This window comes from Amblyraja radiata, chromosome 6 (genome assembly GCF_010909765.2).
Source record: "Amblyraja radiata isolate CabotCenter1 chromosome 6, sAmbRad1.1.pri, whole genome shotgun sequence".
Classification (NCBI taxonomy): domain Eukaryota; kingdom Metazoa; phylum Chordata; class Chondrichthyes; order Rajiformes; family Rajidae; genus Amblyraja; species Amblyraja radiata.
Genome location: NC_045961.1, coordinates 28,573,995 through 28,587,498, shown reverse-complemented (window position 1 = coordinate 28,587,498; position 13,504 = coordinate 28,573,995). Strand labels below are relative to the sequence as shown.

The window sequence follows — 13,504 nt, the reverse complement described above, 5'->3', positions numbered from 1 at the left end:
GTGTGGGGGAGGGGGGGAGGGGGGAGTTAGTGTGTGTGACGCTGCATGCCGCCTCCCCCCCACAACCGCACGTTGGGGGAACAGACCCAACGGGTCTGCACTTGGTCTGGTTTATTTATATTTATCGATAGAAGAAAATAAAGAAAGAAAGAAATTAGAAAAATAGAATAAACTATTAATAACACAACTCTTAAAGGGGATCAGCAACTTGATGGATATCTGATGCTCACAGTTCTCACATTTTGTTAATCCATGATAATAAAATACTTGCTCGTTCTGAGAAATGTGTTTTTTTCCCTTCAGATGTCATTCAGAACTATAAAGAGTACATCTTGAAAGATAAAATGCATTTATGTTGTTCATTATCACAACGGCGATTCGCAAACTATTCGCTTGCCAGAACCATCAACGTTACCAACCCGAAGGAACAAGACCTAGATGGTGATCTTATCAGGAGCGATGACTCAAATAATTCACAAGAAGTACAAATTTCACAACTGCTGACTTTGCTTCGGGAAGAAAACTTCTCAAAGCGAGTCCTGCTGGTAGGTGATGCAGGAGTAGGGAAGAGTTGGACTGTTGTCAGCATGGAGCAAGAGTGGGCATCTCAACCAACCCACCCCTTGAGGTGCATCTTTGTTCTCAGATTCCGTGACTTGAATGAGGTTAAAGGAAAAACATCTCTCCGGGATCTGCTGAAGAAGCATTGCACACCTTTGTCATCAGTCCTAACCGAACTCCTCTCGAACCCTCAAGATGTGTTGATCATTTTGGACGGGCTGGATGAATTCGCCCATCAGTTGCAATGGAATCCTTCAGGCTGTGATTTCAACCTGGATAGTGAGGCTGAAGTAGGTGTTCTTGTTTCCAAACTAATATCCAAGAACCTCCTTCGAGAAGCCCAGGTGTTGGTTACCTCCCGGTGGAATACCAAGCAGATAGAATTTAACAAGAAGTACTTTGATCAGCTTTTTGTTATCTCTGGCTTTACCAATGATCAGCTGAAAAGATATTGTGAGGTGTTTTGTGGAGAGCAGCAAAAGGCGGAAGAAATGTTTCAACGCATTACAGAAAATGCGACCATCAAATGTCTGGCTTCCAATCCCCTCAACAGCTTCATTCTGTGCAATATTTTGGACAAGTGTACCAGCTCTCAACGAGTGACTGCAAATGAACCAGTGACAAATAGCAAAGTGTTTACATTGTTGCTGTACAGTCGGTTTAACTGCAGCACGAGTACAGAAACAGACGCTGAGAATAAGAGTGAAGAGGAGAATAAATTGTTTAAAGACACCATCCTGAAACTGGGAGAACTATCCTTCAACTCTCTGCTATCAGGGAAACTTAAAATAAATGTGACTGATCTGAAGACCTATGGAATAGACCCAGACATCCTTTCAAAATATCTCTCAAATCTTGTGCTGGGCTGTAAATGCCAAGGAGTCTTTGAGTTCCACCATGCAGTGCTGAAGGAACAATTTGCAGCTTTATATTGCGCTACTTTACTCAACAATGAAGCTGAAGAGTTGGTCAAGTGTCTGGATCTGTGGTGCTTTGGGAAAAGGCCACTAAATCAAATGAGCCAATTTTATTTGCAATCTTTTCAACCTGACCACACAGAGAAACTGTACAATTTTCTGAGGTTTCTCACTGGCTTCTTAACCGCAGGAAGAGATGGCAAGTTGTGGAACTATACAACTCCTCTCCCCCCTTCTACAGCCAGAGCTCTCACAACATGGTTCAAAAACAGCCTTCAGCGAGACATTAAGAAGGCAGAATTGCTGAATTTGATGCATTGTCTCTTTGAACTGAATGATGCCACTGTAACGGCAGAAGTATCTCCTTGCATCCAACATGTGGATTTTCACAACGTTTCTCTGAGCCCACTCGATCTGCGTGCTTTGTGCTACTGTCTCAATCATTCCACCGTGGAGGAGATGGATTTGAGGCTCTGTAGCATTGGTGATAAAGGAATAAAGCAGCTCCAAGAAATACTAGTCAAGTGCAGAACTCTTTTGTGAGTAATGATTTTCAACAGAATATTAAGCTCCAGTTGCACAAATCTACCTTCTTGCATGCACAATGTTTGTCGACATGTTTTATATTTTTGTCACATTTTATGCCCTGCATGTCCTGATTTATTCTAGCCCAGCTAATATTTGTGCCTGAAAGTTGTAATGAAATATATACAAATGGAGATACTACTCTTCAAGACTAGAATGGAAACAATTTGTGCAATTAACTCCCTCAACTACATTGTTCTATGGTAACCCCACCCTCCTCCAATGTTGCCCTGTAGAGCCACAGAGCTGCGATGAGTCACAGAGCTGCATTGTAATAACCACAAGGGCAGGGATTTAATTCTATTCATTCATTCTAGTTGTTGCTCTTATGAATACACTTGCATTGATCACTATAAAAAGACTTGGGGGCAGTTTGCTTTATCTGCAAATACACCTGTTAGGGGTTTGAACTTTCTGTAAATCTTGCCCCACCCCATTTCCAACACAGCAGTGTCAATGGACAGGTATTCATGAATCTAGAGGAACAGCATCTCCTATCTCACCTGGGTGGTCTACAACCTAATGGTATGAACATCAAATTCACGTAACCCCTCTGTCTATTTGTTGTCTCCTGATACACCTAGATTGTCTGTATGTCACTGTATGTCATGTTGTTACTTGTGGGCGGAGCACCTAGGCTAATTCCTTGTATGTGAATACTTGGCCAATAAACTTACTTACTAACTTACTTACTTGTCTCATATGCCCCTTCTTTTCAAACCCAACCCCTCTTACTCTCAGTTTCTGTAATCACCCTACCCCATCCCAAATGATTCCATCAGTGTATCACTTGCACATTACACCCACTTGATTTCCCAATTCCCTCCACTGTTCCCCTTTTGCCCACCATCCCACCCTAATGTGGTTCCACTCACCATTATCCTTTCTTATCAGATTCTATAATCTACAGTCCTTTGTACCCATTATCACCTCCTCAGCTACAGGTTCATCTCGGCATTCCTCATCTGGACCCACCTGTTACTTAAGGACACAAAGTGCTGGGGCAACTCAGCGGGTCAGGCAGCATCTTTGGAGAACACGGATCGCTGACGTTTCAGTTCAGGACCCCACTGCAGACTGATCATTAGTTTGAAGAAGAATCCTGACATGAAACATAATCTATTATGTTTTCCAGAGATGCTGCCTGACCTGCTGAGTTACTACAGCATTTTGTGTTCTTTTGTGTAAATCGGCATCTACAGTTCCTTGTTTCCTCTTTTACTGTACCACTCTACTGCTTTTTTTAAAATTGCTGTTTTTTTCACTTTTTCCTTCCGCCCACAATATGTAAAAGAATATGTGATTCTGTTCCATTCTGTCTGTAGTTTGTTTGTTTGTTTGTCTTTTTGCACAAAGTCCGCGAGCATTGCCACTTTTCATTTCACTGCACATCTCGTATGTGTATGTGACGAATAAACTTGACTTGATTTTATACTCTAAATCCTCGACCGCAAACATCGACTGTCTGTCTGCCGCCACCGATGCTGCTTAACCCGCTGAGTTCCTCCACCAGTTTGTTTTTGCTCCAGATTCCTGCGTTTGCTGTCTCTTGTATATCCGAATATCCAAACATTGATTATTATAAACAAGGTTGAATTGATTTTGTGTATTAGAAAGTGCTCAAGCAGAAACAAAGGATCTCTTAAATGATGTAATTACCTGATGTCATTTAAAGCCCTATTTGCACTATCATTCAAAAATCATTGCCCAGACACACGTGTTAGACCAAGGTTAGACTCTGCACTCCCAGCAGTGCCACAACTGTTTATTTTGCAGCTACCTTTGCAGGCAGCAGTTTGTGAGGATTGTGTTCTGTCCCCAGGCACTCTGATCTCTAATTGTTTTCAACGTCTTGTGTTTCCAGGGTTAGCTCCAACAAACTGACTGTAAAGTCAGCAAAGAGTTTGAGTGCCGTCCTTGAAGACCCAAAGTGCAGGATTGAGACATTATCGTGAGATTTTTCATCACATAAATCCTCTTGTAAAATTCTCCAAGTTTCTATAGAGCTTCTAATCGCTGACATTTGCCATTTGGTTCCGTTTTCAGGTGTGGTACAAACTCTTTTGGTTCGGCGGGAGCTCAGATTCTGTGGAAAGCTCTGGCACGAAACAGAAGTCTCAAAATCCTTCGCCTGTATGACAATGGGATCACAGTTGAAGGCACAGAGAACATGACTCAGTACCTGACATGCAACAAAACTCTCCATAAACTCTTGTAAGTAGCTGGTAGATGTGAGAGCATAAGCAGTATATTTGATAAATGCTCACACGGATTGGTTTGTGTGCAATTGTGTTGGCGTTGGTGAGTTTGAGACGTGTTATGTAAATGTGAACATGTAGAAACAAGTAGCGGCAGATGCTAGTTTTCCCGGGAAAGACACAAAAAGCTGGGGTAATGCAGCGGGTCGGGCAGCATTCCTGGAGAACATGGATAGGTGACGTTTTGGGACAAGACCCTTTGCTCAGACCGATTAGTCTGAAGAAGTGTCCCGACCCGCAAGTTTGATGAATCTGATTGATCAGTTAGATCTGATTGATCAATTCAGACTGATTAAACTGAAGAAGGGTCCCGACTAGTAACATTATATATCCATGTTCTCCAGGGATGCTGACTGACCAACTGAGTTACTCCAACATTTTGTGTCTTTCCTTGTATAAATGTGGCTTTTTTTCTTTCCCAGTCTCCATGGGACCCTCTACCACACAAGGAACACTGCTGTTCCAGACATGTCCATATGTTTTTGTTTCAGTGTGAAGGAGCGGCAGGAAAGGAGCAATGATTGAGAGAGCATTCTAACTCAAGACTGTGGCTGAATCACCATTAGCATTTGTACTAAGATTAGCTGGCAAAGATTACGCCTTTCGGAAGGAACTGGGCACATTCTTAATTGAGTAATAAATAAAAGAAACGAGTTGTGGGTTTGGAAATAGTTTAGATGAGTAAAAGGAAATTAGGATATAAGGGAACTTGTGTTCAAATTTTCAAATAGGAATAATAATATTTGAAGAAGAAACATTTGCATGGATTAGAGAAAGAGTAGAAAGAGTGAGCAAGTACAAAGCTCCCTATAGGTCGGCAAAGTCATGATGCTGAATGGCCACTTCCTCATTGTAGAATTTGATGATTATTAAGACAACGTGAATGAGATGGTTGGAATTTAACTTTCTAATTCCTGATTTAAATACGATTGAAGCATTCGCTAATTTTCATTGCCTTGTTGCTTTCAGTTTATGTGCAAACAAACTTGATGACGTTGAACAGAAAAACATTCAACAAGTCGAAAAGCTGTGTCAAGGGCTAAAGATCATCACTAAAATCAGAGACGATGAAGAGCTCTTACTCCGAGTTGAAAGTCATGTTCAAATGCTTCCCTCCCTTGAGCAGAGTTACGCCACAGAGTGGCTGTGCAAAATATTGAAATCCATTCTGAAAGACCTGGGAGATGAGAGTACCATACCTGATGTAGACACCCGGGTAAGGATAGGAAAGATAAACGCAAATATTAACAAATATCTTCAGAAGAACAAAGTCACCATGATTGATATTCCAGACAAGGAGAATGTGTTGCAGCTCCATACCCCTGCACCACTTCCTCTGAAACAACTTCCTTAAACGTTTCTTTTCTACGTCACGGTGGTGCAGCAGTAGAGTTGCTGCCTTACAGCGAATGTATCACCGGAGTTCTGTCTACACGGAGTTTGTACGTTCTCCCCGTGACCTGCATGGGTTTTCTCCAAGATTCGGTTTACTCCCACGGTCCAAAGATGTACAGGTTTGTAGGTTAATTGGTTTGGGAAATGCTCAAAAAAAATTAAAGCTCTTCGAAGGAATACTCTACGAAGGAAAAATTAAAATACTGGCAGAATTATTTCTGCTAGTATTTTTCAAATAAAGAGGTCCCATAAAATGGGAAAACAACATAATATAAGATATTGGGTTGTCAGCACGCAATATATAACATTTTCATTTATTTTATATATTTCGTATATCCAACATCCATATATTTTTTTACGGTGGTTGTATTTTATCAATGCGTCTTTTCTTAATTTCCCAACTATTTGGGAGCTAATTATGCAGGGCCTAGCCCATCAGTGTCCAGTGACAGTAATTCCACGTAATGTTGCCTATCTCAGAGAGCCTTTGCAGTGACATACAATACAATACAATACAATTCAATTTATTGTCATTTGGACCCCTTGAGGTTCAAACGAAATTCCGTTTCTGCAGCCATACATTACAAACAAATAGACCCAAGACACAACATAATTTACATAAACATCCATCACATTGCTGTGATGGAAGGCCAAAAAAACTTCTCTCTCCACTGCACTCCCCCCCCCCCCCGATGTCAGAGTCAAAGTCAAAGCCCCCGGCGGGCGATGGCGATTGTCCCGCGGCCATTAAAGCCACGCCGGGTGATGCAAGGCTGCACACCGGGTCTTGATGTTAGAGCCCCCGGCGTGCGCTCGCAGAGACCCGCCGCCATTCCAAGCCGCGCGGGGCGATGATGTAAGGCCCCGCTCCAGGTGCTCTTCAACCCCGCAACTCGGGCGGGAGAAGTCGCCGCTGCGAAGCCCCGAAAAGCGGTCTCCCTCCAGGGACCCGCGGGCTCCCGGTGCCGCCCGCCAAACCCGCAGTTGCAGCCTCCGAATCTCCGGGGGTCGGGTCGCAGCAGCGTCCACCACAGCTCCACCGCTCTGGACTCGGCCAGCTCCGCGACGGTGAGGTGAGTAGTCGGCACCAGAGCCCCCGGTCTTCCTGTTGGAGGCCGCTCCTCGTTGCAGCCCCAACGACAACGGAGACCCGACAAAGAAAAGGTCGGGTCTCCCGTGCAGGGAGAGATTTAAAAGTTACCCCCAACCCCCCCACACCACCCCCACCCCCCCCACACACATACCCCAACAAAAATAACAAAAACTACATAGAAACATAGACATAAAATAATAAAAACGCAGACGGACTGCAGAGGCCGCTGCAGACGAGAGTCGCACCGCCTACCGGATCAGTGTGGCCTTCAGCACTTCTTCCAGTAGAAACAAGCTTCCAAACATGTCTTCACATTCACGTAGTCTACCTTAGAGCACTTCCCGGGTGAGAAAGTTTCCATTGCAACCAGGAGGTAAATGTTGATAGTCTACAAAGAATATGTGGCATTCATTTTGCTTGCAGTTTTAAAGAACAAGACTTGTGCAAATATACATTAAGTGTAGTGGAGCAGAAAATGCCACAGGTGGTGCTGTCAACTGTTAGGGGAAAAACATGTGCAAAAAGGTTGAAGTTTTTTATTTTTTTTATTTTTTTATTTTTATTAGAAGTACGGTAAATTACAATAACACACAACACATATATCTTAATACATTTTTTGTACCGCTTCATTTTTTTTTTTTTTTAAAGCTTTAAGAAAAAGATAGAAGTAAGGAAAGTAAAGAAGGTGCGCAAGAGTTGTGAAGTGCAAGAGAGTGTTGGGAAAAGAAAGCCCCTTAGAAAAGAAGTTAGAGAAGGAAGTAAAGTAAGAAAGTAGACCCTAGAAAAGAAAGAAAAAGAAAGTAAGGACAGTCGCTCTATTATAACATTAAACTCCGCAGAAAGACTACCAACCAAGTCTGTTTTTGTTGTTTTATCTCCCAATGCCAGGTCCTGATACCATTTATTTATTTTTTAAATTACTATTGCACCTCATGATTGTAATAGGTCCAGAAACGTAGACCACGTCTTTAGGAATTGGTCTGCTTTACCTGCTAAGAGGAATCTCATCTCTTCCAGATGTAATGTTTCAAACATATTTGATGTCCACATTTTTATTGTTGGTGTGGGCGCATTTTTCCAGAATTTAAGTATGAGCTTTTTTCCCATTATTAGCCCGTAATTGAGTAAATTCTTCTGATACACGTTTAATTCAGGGATACCTTCCGATATCCCAAAAATGATCCATTCTGGTTTTGGTACCAGTTTTATTTTAATTAATTTTGAAAAAATATCAAATATTCCATGCCAGAATTTTTGGATTTTTGTACAAAAAACAAAAGAGTGCGCTATGGTAGCTTCTTGACACAGACATTTATCACAGATTGGTGAAACATTAGGAAAGATTTTATTTAATTTAGTTTTTGAATAATATAGTCTATGTAATGTTTTGAATTGGATAAGCGTATGTCGTACATTGATCGAGCATTTATGCACCTGTAGTAAATGATTATCCCAGCTCTCTTTTGAAATTTTTATAGCTAATTCTTGTTCCCAGTCTCTTCTAATTCCATCTGTTGTGGGTATTTCTATGTTTAAAATGATATTATATAAGTACGATATTAAGTTAGCTGATTCCGCCTTTGTCTTCATTGCTTCATCCAGTAAGTCGGAAGGCATATTATGATAGTCTTTTGTGTATTTTTTCAAATAATCACAAATTTGAAGATATTTAAAATATTGGTTATTTTTCAAATTATATTTCAGTTGTAGTTGTTGAAACGATAGTAATTTTCCCACTTCATACAGATCTTCGAGCGTTTTGATTCCCATTCTTTCCCATTGTATAAATGATTTGTCTATGATTGATGGTTTAAACGATGGGTTATTGGCTATTGGTATTGAGAGAGATAGGTTTCTTAATTTTAGATTCTGTTTTATTTGTTTCCATGTTCTAATTGTGCTATGTATAATTGGGTTTTTATTATAATTTTTATTATTCAGATTTATTGGTGAGAGGATAATCGCTCCTATATTACTCGGGGAGCAGTCCCCTTTTTCCATTACAATCCAGTCCGCCTGCTGGGCAGAATTGTCCAGCAGGTGAATCATATTTTTAATATTTACTGCCCAATTATAATACATAAAGTTAGGGAGCGCTAGACCCCCCCACTCTTTTCGTTTATTAAGGTGTGTTCTTTGTATTCTATGGGGTTTATAATCCCATATGAAATTTATAATGTCTGAGTCCAATTTTTTGAAAAACTCTTTTGGGAGATATATAGGTATTGATTGAAATAGGTATAGAATTTGTGGTAAGAAAATCATTTTTATAGCGGCCATTAAAGCCACGCCGGGTGATGCAAGGCCGCACACCGGGTCTTGATGTTAGAGCCCCCGGCGTGCGCTCGCAGAGACCCGCCGCCATTCCAAGCCGCGCGGGGCGATGATGTAAGGCCCCGCTCCAGGAGCTCTTCAACCCCGCAACTCGGGCGGGAGAAGTCGCCGCTGCGGAAGCCCCGAAAAGCGGTCTCCCTCCAGGGACCCGCGGGCTCCCGGTGCCGCCCGCCAAACCCGCAGTTGCAGCCTCCGAATCTCCGGGGGTCGGGTCGCAGCAGCGTCCACCACAGCTCCACCGCTCTGGACTCGGCCAGCTCCGCGACGGTGAGGTGAGTAGTCGGCACCAGAGCCCCCGGTCTTCCTGTTGGAGGCCGCTCCTCGTTGCAGCCCCAACGACAACGGAGACCCGACAAAGAAAAGGTCGGGTCTCCCGTGCAGGGAGAGATTTAAAAGTTACCCCCAACCCCCCCACACCACCCCCACCCCCCCACACACATACCCCAACAAAAATAACAAAAACTACATAGAAACATAGACATAAAATAATAAAAACGCAGACGGACTGCAGAGGCTGCTGCAGACGAGAGTCGCGCCGCCTACCGGATCAGTGTGGCCTTCAGCACTTCTTCCAGTAGAAACAAGCTTCCAAACATGTCTTCACATTCACGTAGTCTACCTTAGAGCACTTCCCGGGTGAGAAAGTTTCCATTGCAACCAGGAGGTAAATGTTGATAGTCTACAAAGAATATGTGGCATTCATTTTGCTTGCAGTTTTAAAGAACAAGACTTGTGCAAATATACATTAAGTGTAGTGGAGCAGAAAATGCCACAGGTGGTGCTGTCAACAACTGTTAGGGGAAAAACATGTGCAAAAAGGTTGAAGTTAAAGTCAACAAGTGTTCCAAGGTAGACCAAGTGAATGTGAAGAATGTTTCTCTCTCCAATTAATGACAGATCTGACTATGCACTATGTGAAGGCATATTATTATGGCTGTAGATGGAGGCAAAGTAACAGGATACAATGCTGATAGACACAAAATGCTGGCGTAACTCAGTGGGTCAGACAGCATCTCTGGAGAAAAGGAATAGGTGACACTATATGAGAGTCAGGAAAAGGAAACGAGGGATATAAATGATGTATATGCATATCTTTCATTCATTAATTCTATATCTCTCTACATCACCATCTATATCACTCATTTCCCTTTCCCCTGACTCTCAGTCTGAAGAAGAGTCTCGGCTCGAAACGTCACCTACTCCTTTTCTCCAGAGATGCTGTCTGACCCACTGAGTTACGCCAGCATTTTGTGTCTATCAGCATTGTATCCTGTTACTTTGCCTCCATCTACAGCCATAATAATATGCCTTCATATAGTGCATAGTCAGATCTGTCATTAATTGGAGAGAGAAACATTCTTCACATTCACTTGGTAGTTGACCCGCTGTCTGACCCGCTGAGTTACTCCAGATTTTTGTGTCTATCTTCGGTTTAAACCAGCTGCATACAGTTCCTTCCTACACAGGACACAGTGCAAATAAGGATGAAGTAAGCCTTCAAATGATGGGAATGTATTTGTTAGAAATACAAAATACAAACATATACAACATCAAATACCAGAACTTTCCACTGTAGCAGCAGTTAATGGAATGGAGGACAACAGTTGAGCTAAAATCATGGATAAGATGCATGTGTCATGCACTGGTGAAGGATTGGTTGGTCATTGCACTCTGCTTGCTATGACTAGTAGTGATTGAGAAACAACACCTTGAGTAGAAAAGCAGCAAAAGTTAATGTGTAAGATTTTAGTTCAGCAAGAATGAGAGGCATTGAGAACATGAATTGTCAGGACAGTTGTCATTTGAAGTTCAAAGCGGTAGCTGGACCTGTTGCATTAAATGTGTTTAACTTCTGGCAAACCTAAACGTCAATATTAACCAAGACTTCATTTCCTAGCTGCTACACAGACTCAAACTGATTGTATATAAATCCACAAATTACAACAGTAATGTAGATCATAATCAAAATTTAATGGCATTTAGATAATAAAATTATATTGTATTTTAATCAAAATCTAAATCAAATTGGCAGTAGCTGGAGGGAGGATCAGTTCATGAGGTGCATAAGAGAATGTTTTCTGAATCATTCTGTGGAGAAAGCAACAATGAACAGACTATTTTAGATTTGGGATACTGCAATGGAAAGGGTTACATGATCTAAGTGACTATTAGGGAAAAGAGATCATAATAAGATAGAATTTTGTTCAGAGTTGAAAGTGGTTTAGTTCAATCCGAAGATAGCATCCAAACAGGGATAAAGAAAACACAAGCATTAGGGATGAGGTGGCCTGATAGGTTGGGGAACAACATAAATAAGTGTAACAGTAAAAAAGCAATAACATAAACAATAAAAAAATTACCACATAGTTTACTTGTGATATTTATATATCTCTTTGTGGAATAAAATACACCAATTATTACCATCATGAGAACGATAACAATATGTCAAAGGAAAGGGTTTATGTTACTAAATAAAGCAGTTGGCTTGAGGTTTGGGGACGTCATTAGGCACGTGAACATGTGGGGAATGGAGGGGTATGGATCACATACAGACAGAGGAGAATAGTTTAATTTGGAATCATGAACAAAGGGCCTGTTCCTGTGTTTTACATTCTGTCTACGTTCTAAAACCACAAGTCATTAAATAAATCAAGTCAAGTCAAGACTTGACGATGAAACAAATGCTTTATGTACTTCAAAGTACAGCAAGGTAAGACCAAGGTATTGACAATGAAAAGGAGGGGAGACTGTAAGAATAGCTGAGAGATAAATATCCTGCAAGAGTTTCTAAAGGAACGCAAAGAGGAAAATATGAGTTGAAATTAAGGTGAAAACACTTTGCAGGTGTTAAAGAAAACTTTAAAACACAGCACCAAGATCAGGCAAGGCAATCGAGACTTTATTAAAAGCATCAAATACAGTGATCAGTGGGAGCACTCTAGGAGTTGCTCCCTGAACAAAGATTAATCTACTCCTTATATACAGAATTTTACTTTGTTATGTAGTTTACTGTAGCAGGCACTTATGCATTTTTCCTTCTGCTGCATGATCTTATAACAATTATAAATCGTGCACCTCTGTAAAATACAAATCAGTTTAACAGCCCAATTCCACCCCACTGAAGATTAGCCAATGTTCTGTTACCCTTTCAACCTCTTTTAATTGTTTTTGAGATTGCCATTTGTTCTTTGACAACAGAACAGAATCTGACTAAAGTGGACTGCATTAAGTGCCAGGTACACAGGCTCAGATTCAACCTTCTTTAAAGCACAGAATTATTATGACACATGGTATGGCTGTATAACCTTCAGGAAAAATTTATTCCTATGAAGAAAAAAAGGGGTAAGGGTAAGAACAGTCAGCCATGGCTCAGTAAAACTATAAAGGATAGTATTCGGCTGAAGGCAAGGGCATATAAGGTAGCCAGAGATAGTGGGAGGGTAGAGGATTGGGAAGCATTTAAAGGTCAGCAAAGAATAACTAAGAGATTAATTAAGACGGGGAAAATAGACTATGAAAGGAATTTAGCGAACAACATAAAAACTAATAGTAAGAGTTTTTATAGCTATATGAAAAGAAAAAGGGTGGCTAAGGTGAACGTTGGTCCATTGGAGGGTGAGACTGGAGAGTTGTTGGTGGGGAACATGGAAATGGCAAAGGCATTAAACGAGTATTTTGTATCAGTCTTCACCATAGAAGACACAAAAAATATTCCAACGCTGGATAATCAGGGGGCGGTAGGAATGGAGGAGCTAAATACTATTAAGATCACCAAGGAGGTGGTATTAGGGAAATTAATGAGACTGAAGGAGGATAAATCCCCTGGGCCTGATGGATTACATCCAAGGGTCTTGAGGGAGATAGCGGTGGGGATTGTGGATGCATTGGTGATAATTTTCCAAAACTCCCTGGAGGCAGGAACGGTCCCAGTGGATTGGAAAATGGCCAATGTAACACCTATATTTAAAAAAGGAAGTAGACAGAAGGCGGGTAACTATAGACCGGTTAGTCTAACATCGGTGGTGGGTAAAATGTTAGAGTCAATTATTAAAGAAACACTAACGGGGCACTTGGATAAACATGACTTCATCGGACAGAACCAGCATGGTTTTGTGAAGGGGAAATCCTGTTTAACGAATCTGCTCGAATTCTTTGAGGAAGTAACAACCCGGGTGAATAAAGGGGAACCGGTGGATGTGGTATACTTGGACTTCCAAAAGGCTTTTGACAAGGTGCCACATAAGAGACTATTGCTAAAAATAAAAAATTATGGGATTGGGGGTAATATATTAGCATGGGTAGAGGATTGGCTGACAAATAGGAAGCAGAGAGTGGGGATAAATGGTTCATACTCGGGATGG

The 13,504-nt window shown here is 41.4% G+C and overlaps 1 protein-coding gene across 5 annotated transcripts in view; it reads left to right on the top strand.

The window, feature by feature from the left end:
* Positions 1-13,504, top strand: part of LOC116974183 (protein NLRC3-like) — a 33,602-nt gene that overhangs the window by 16,181 nt on the left and 3,917 nt on the right. For 2 of the 5 annotated variants that reach the window (XM_033022392.1, XM_033022393.1), the window contains exons 7-10: positions 304-2,017; positions 3,928-4,014; positions 4,110-4,277; positions 5,291-5,448. In XM_033022392.1, the coding sequence (XP_032878283.1) occupies positions 304-2,017; positions 3,928-4,014; positions 4,110-4,277; positions 5,291-5,448 (2,127 nt within the window). Of the gene's footprint in view, positions 1-303; positions 2,018-3,927; positions 4,015-4,109; positions 4,278-5,290; positions 5,751-13,504 lie in introns of those variants that run through there. The other 3 variants (XM_033022390.1, XM_033022391.1, XM_033022388.1) reach the window with 2 other exon arrangements.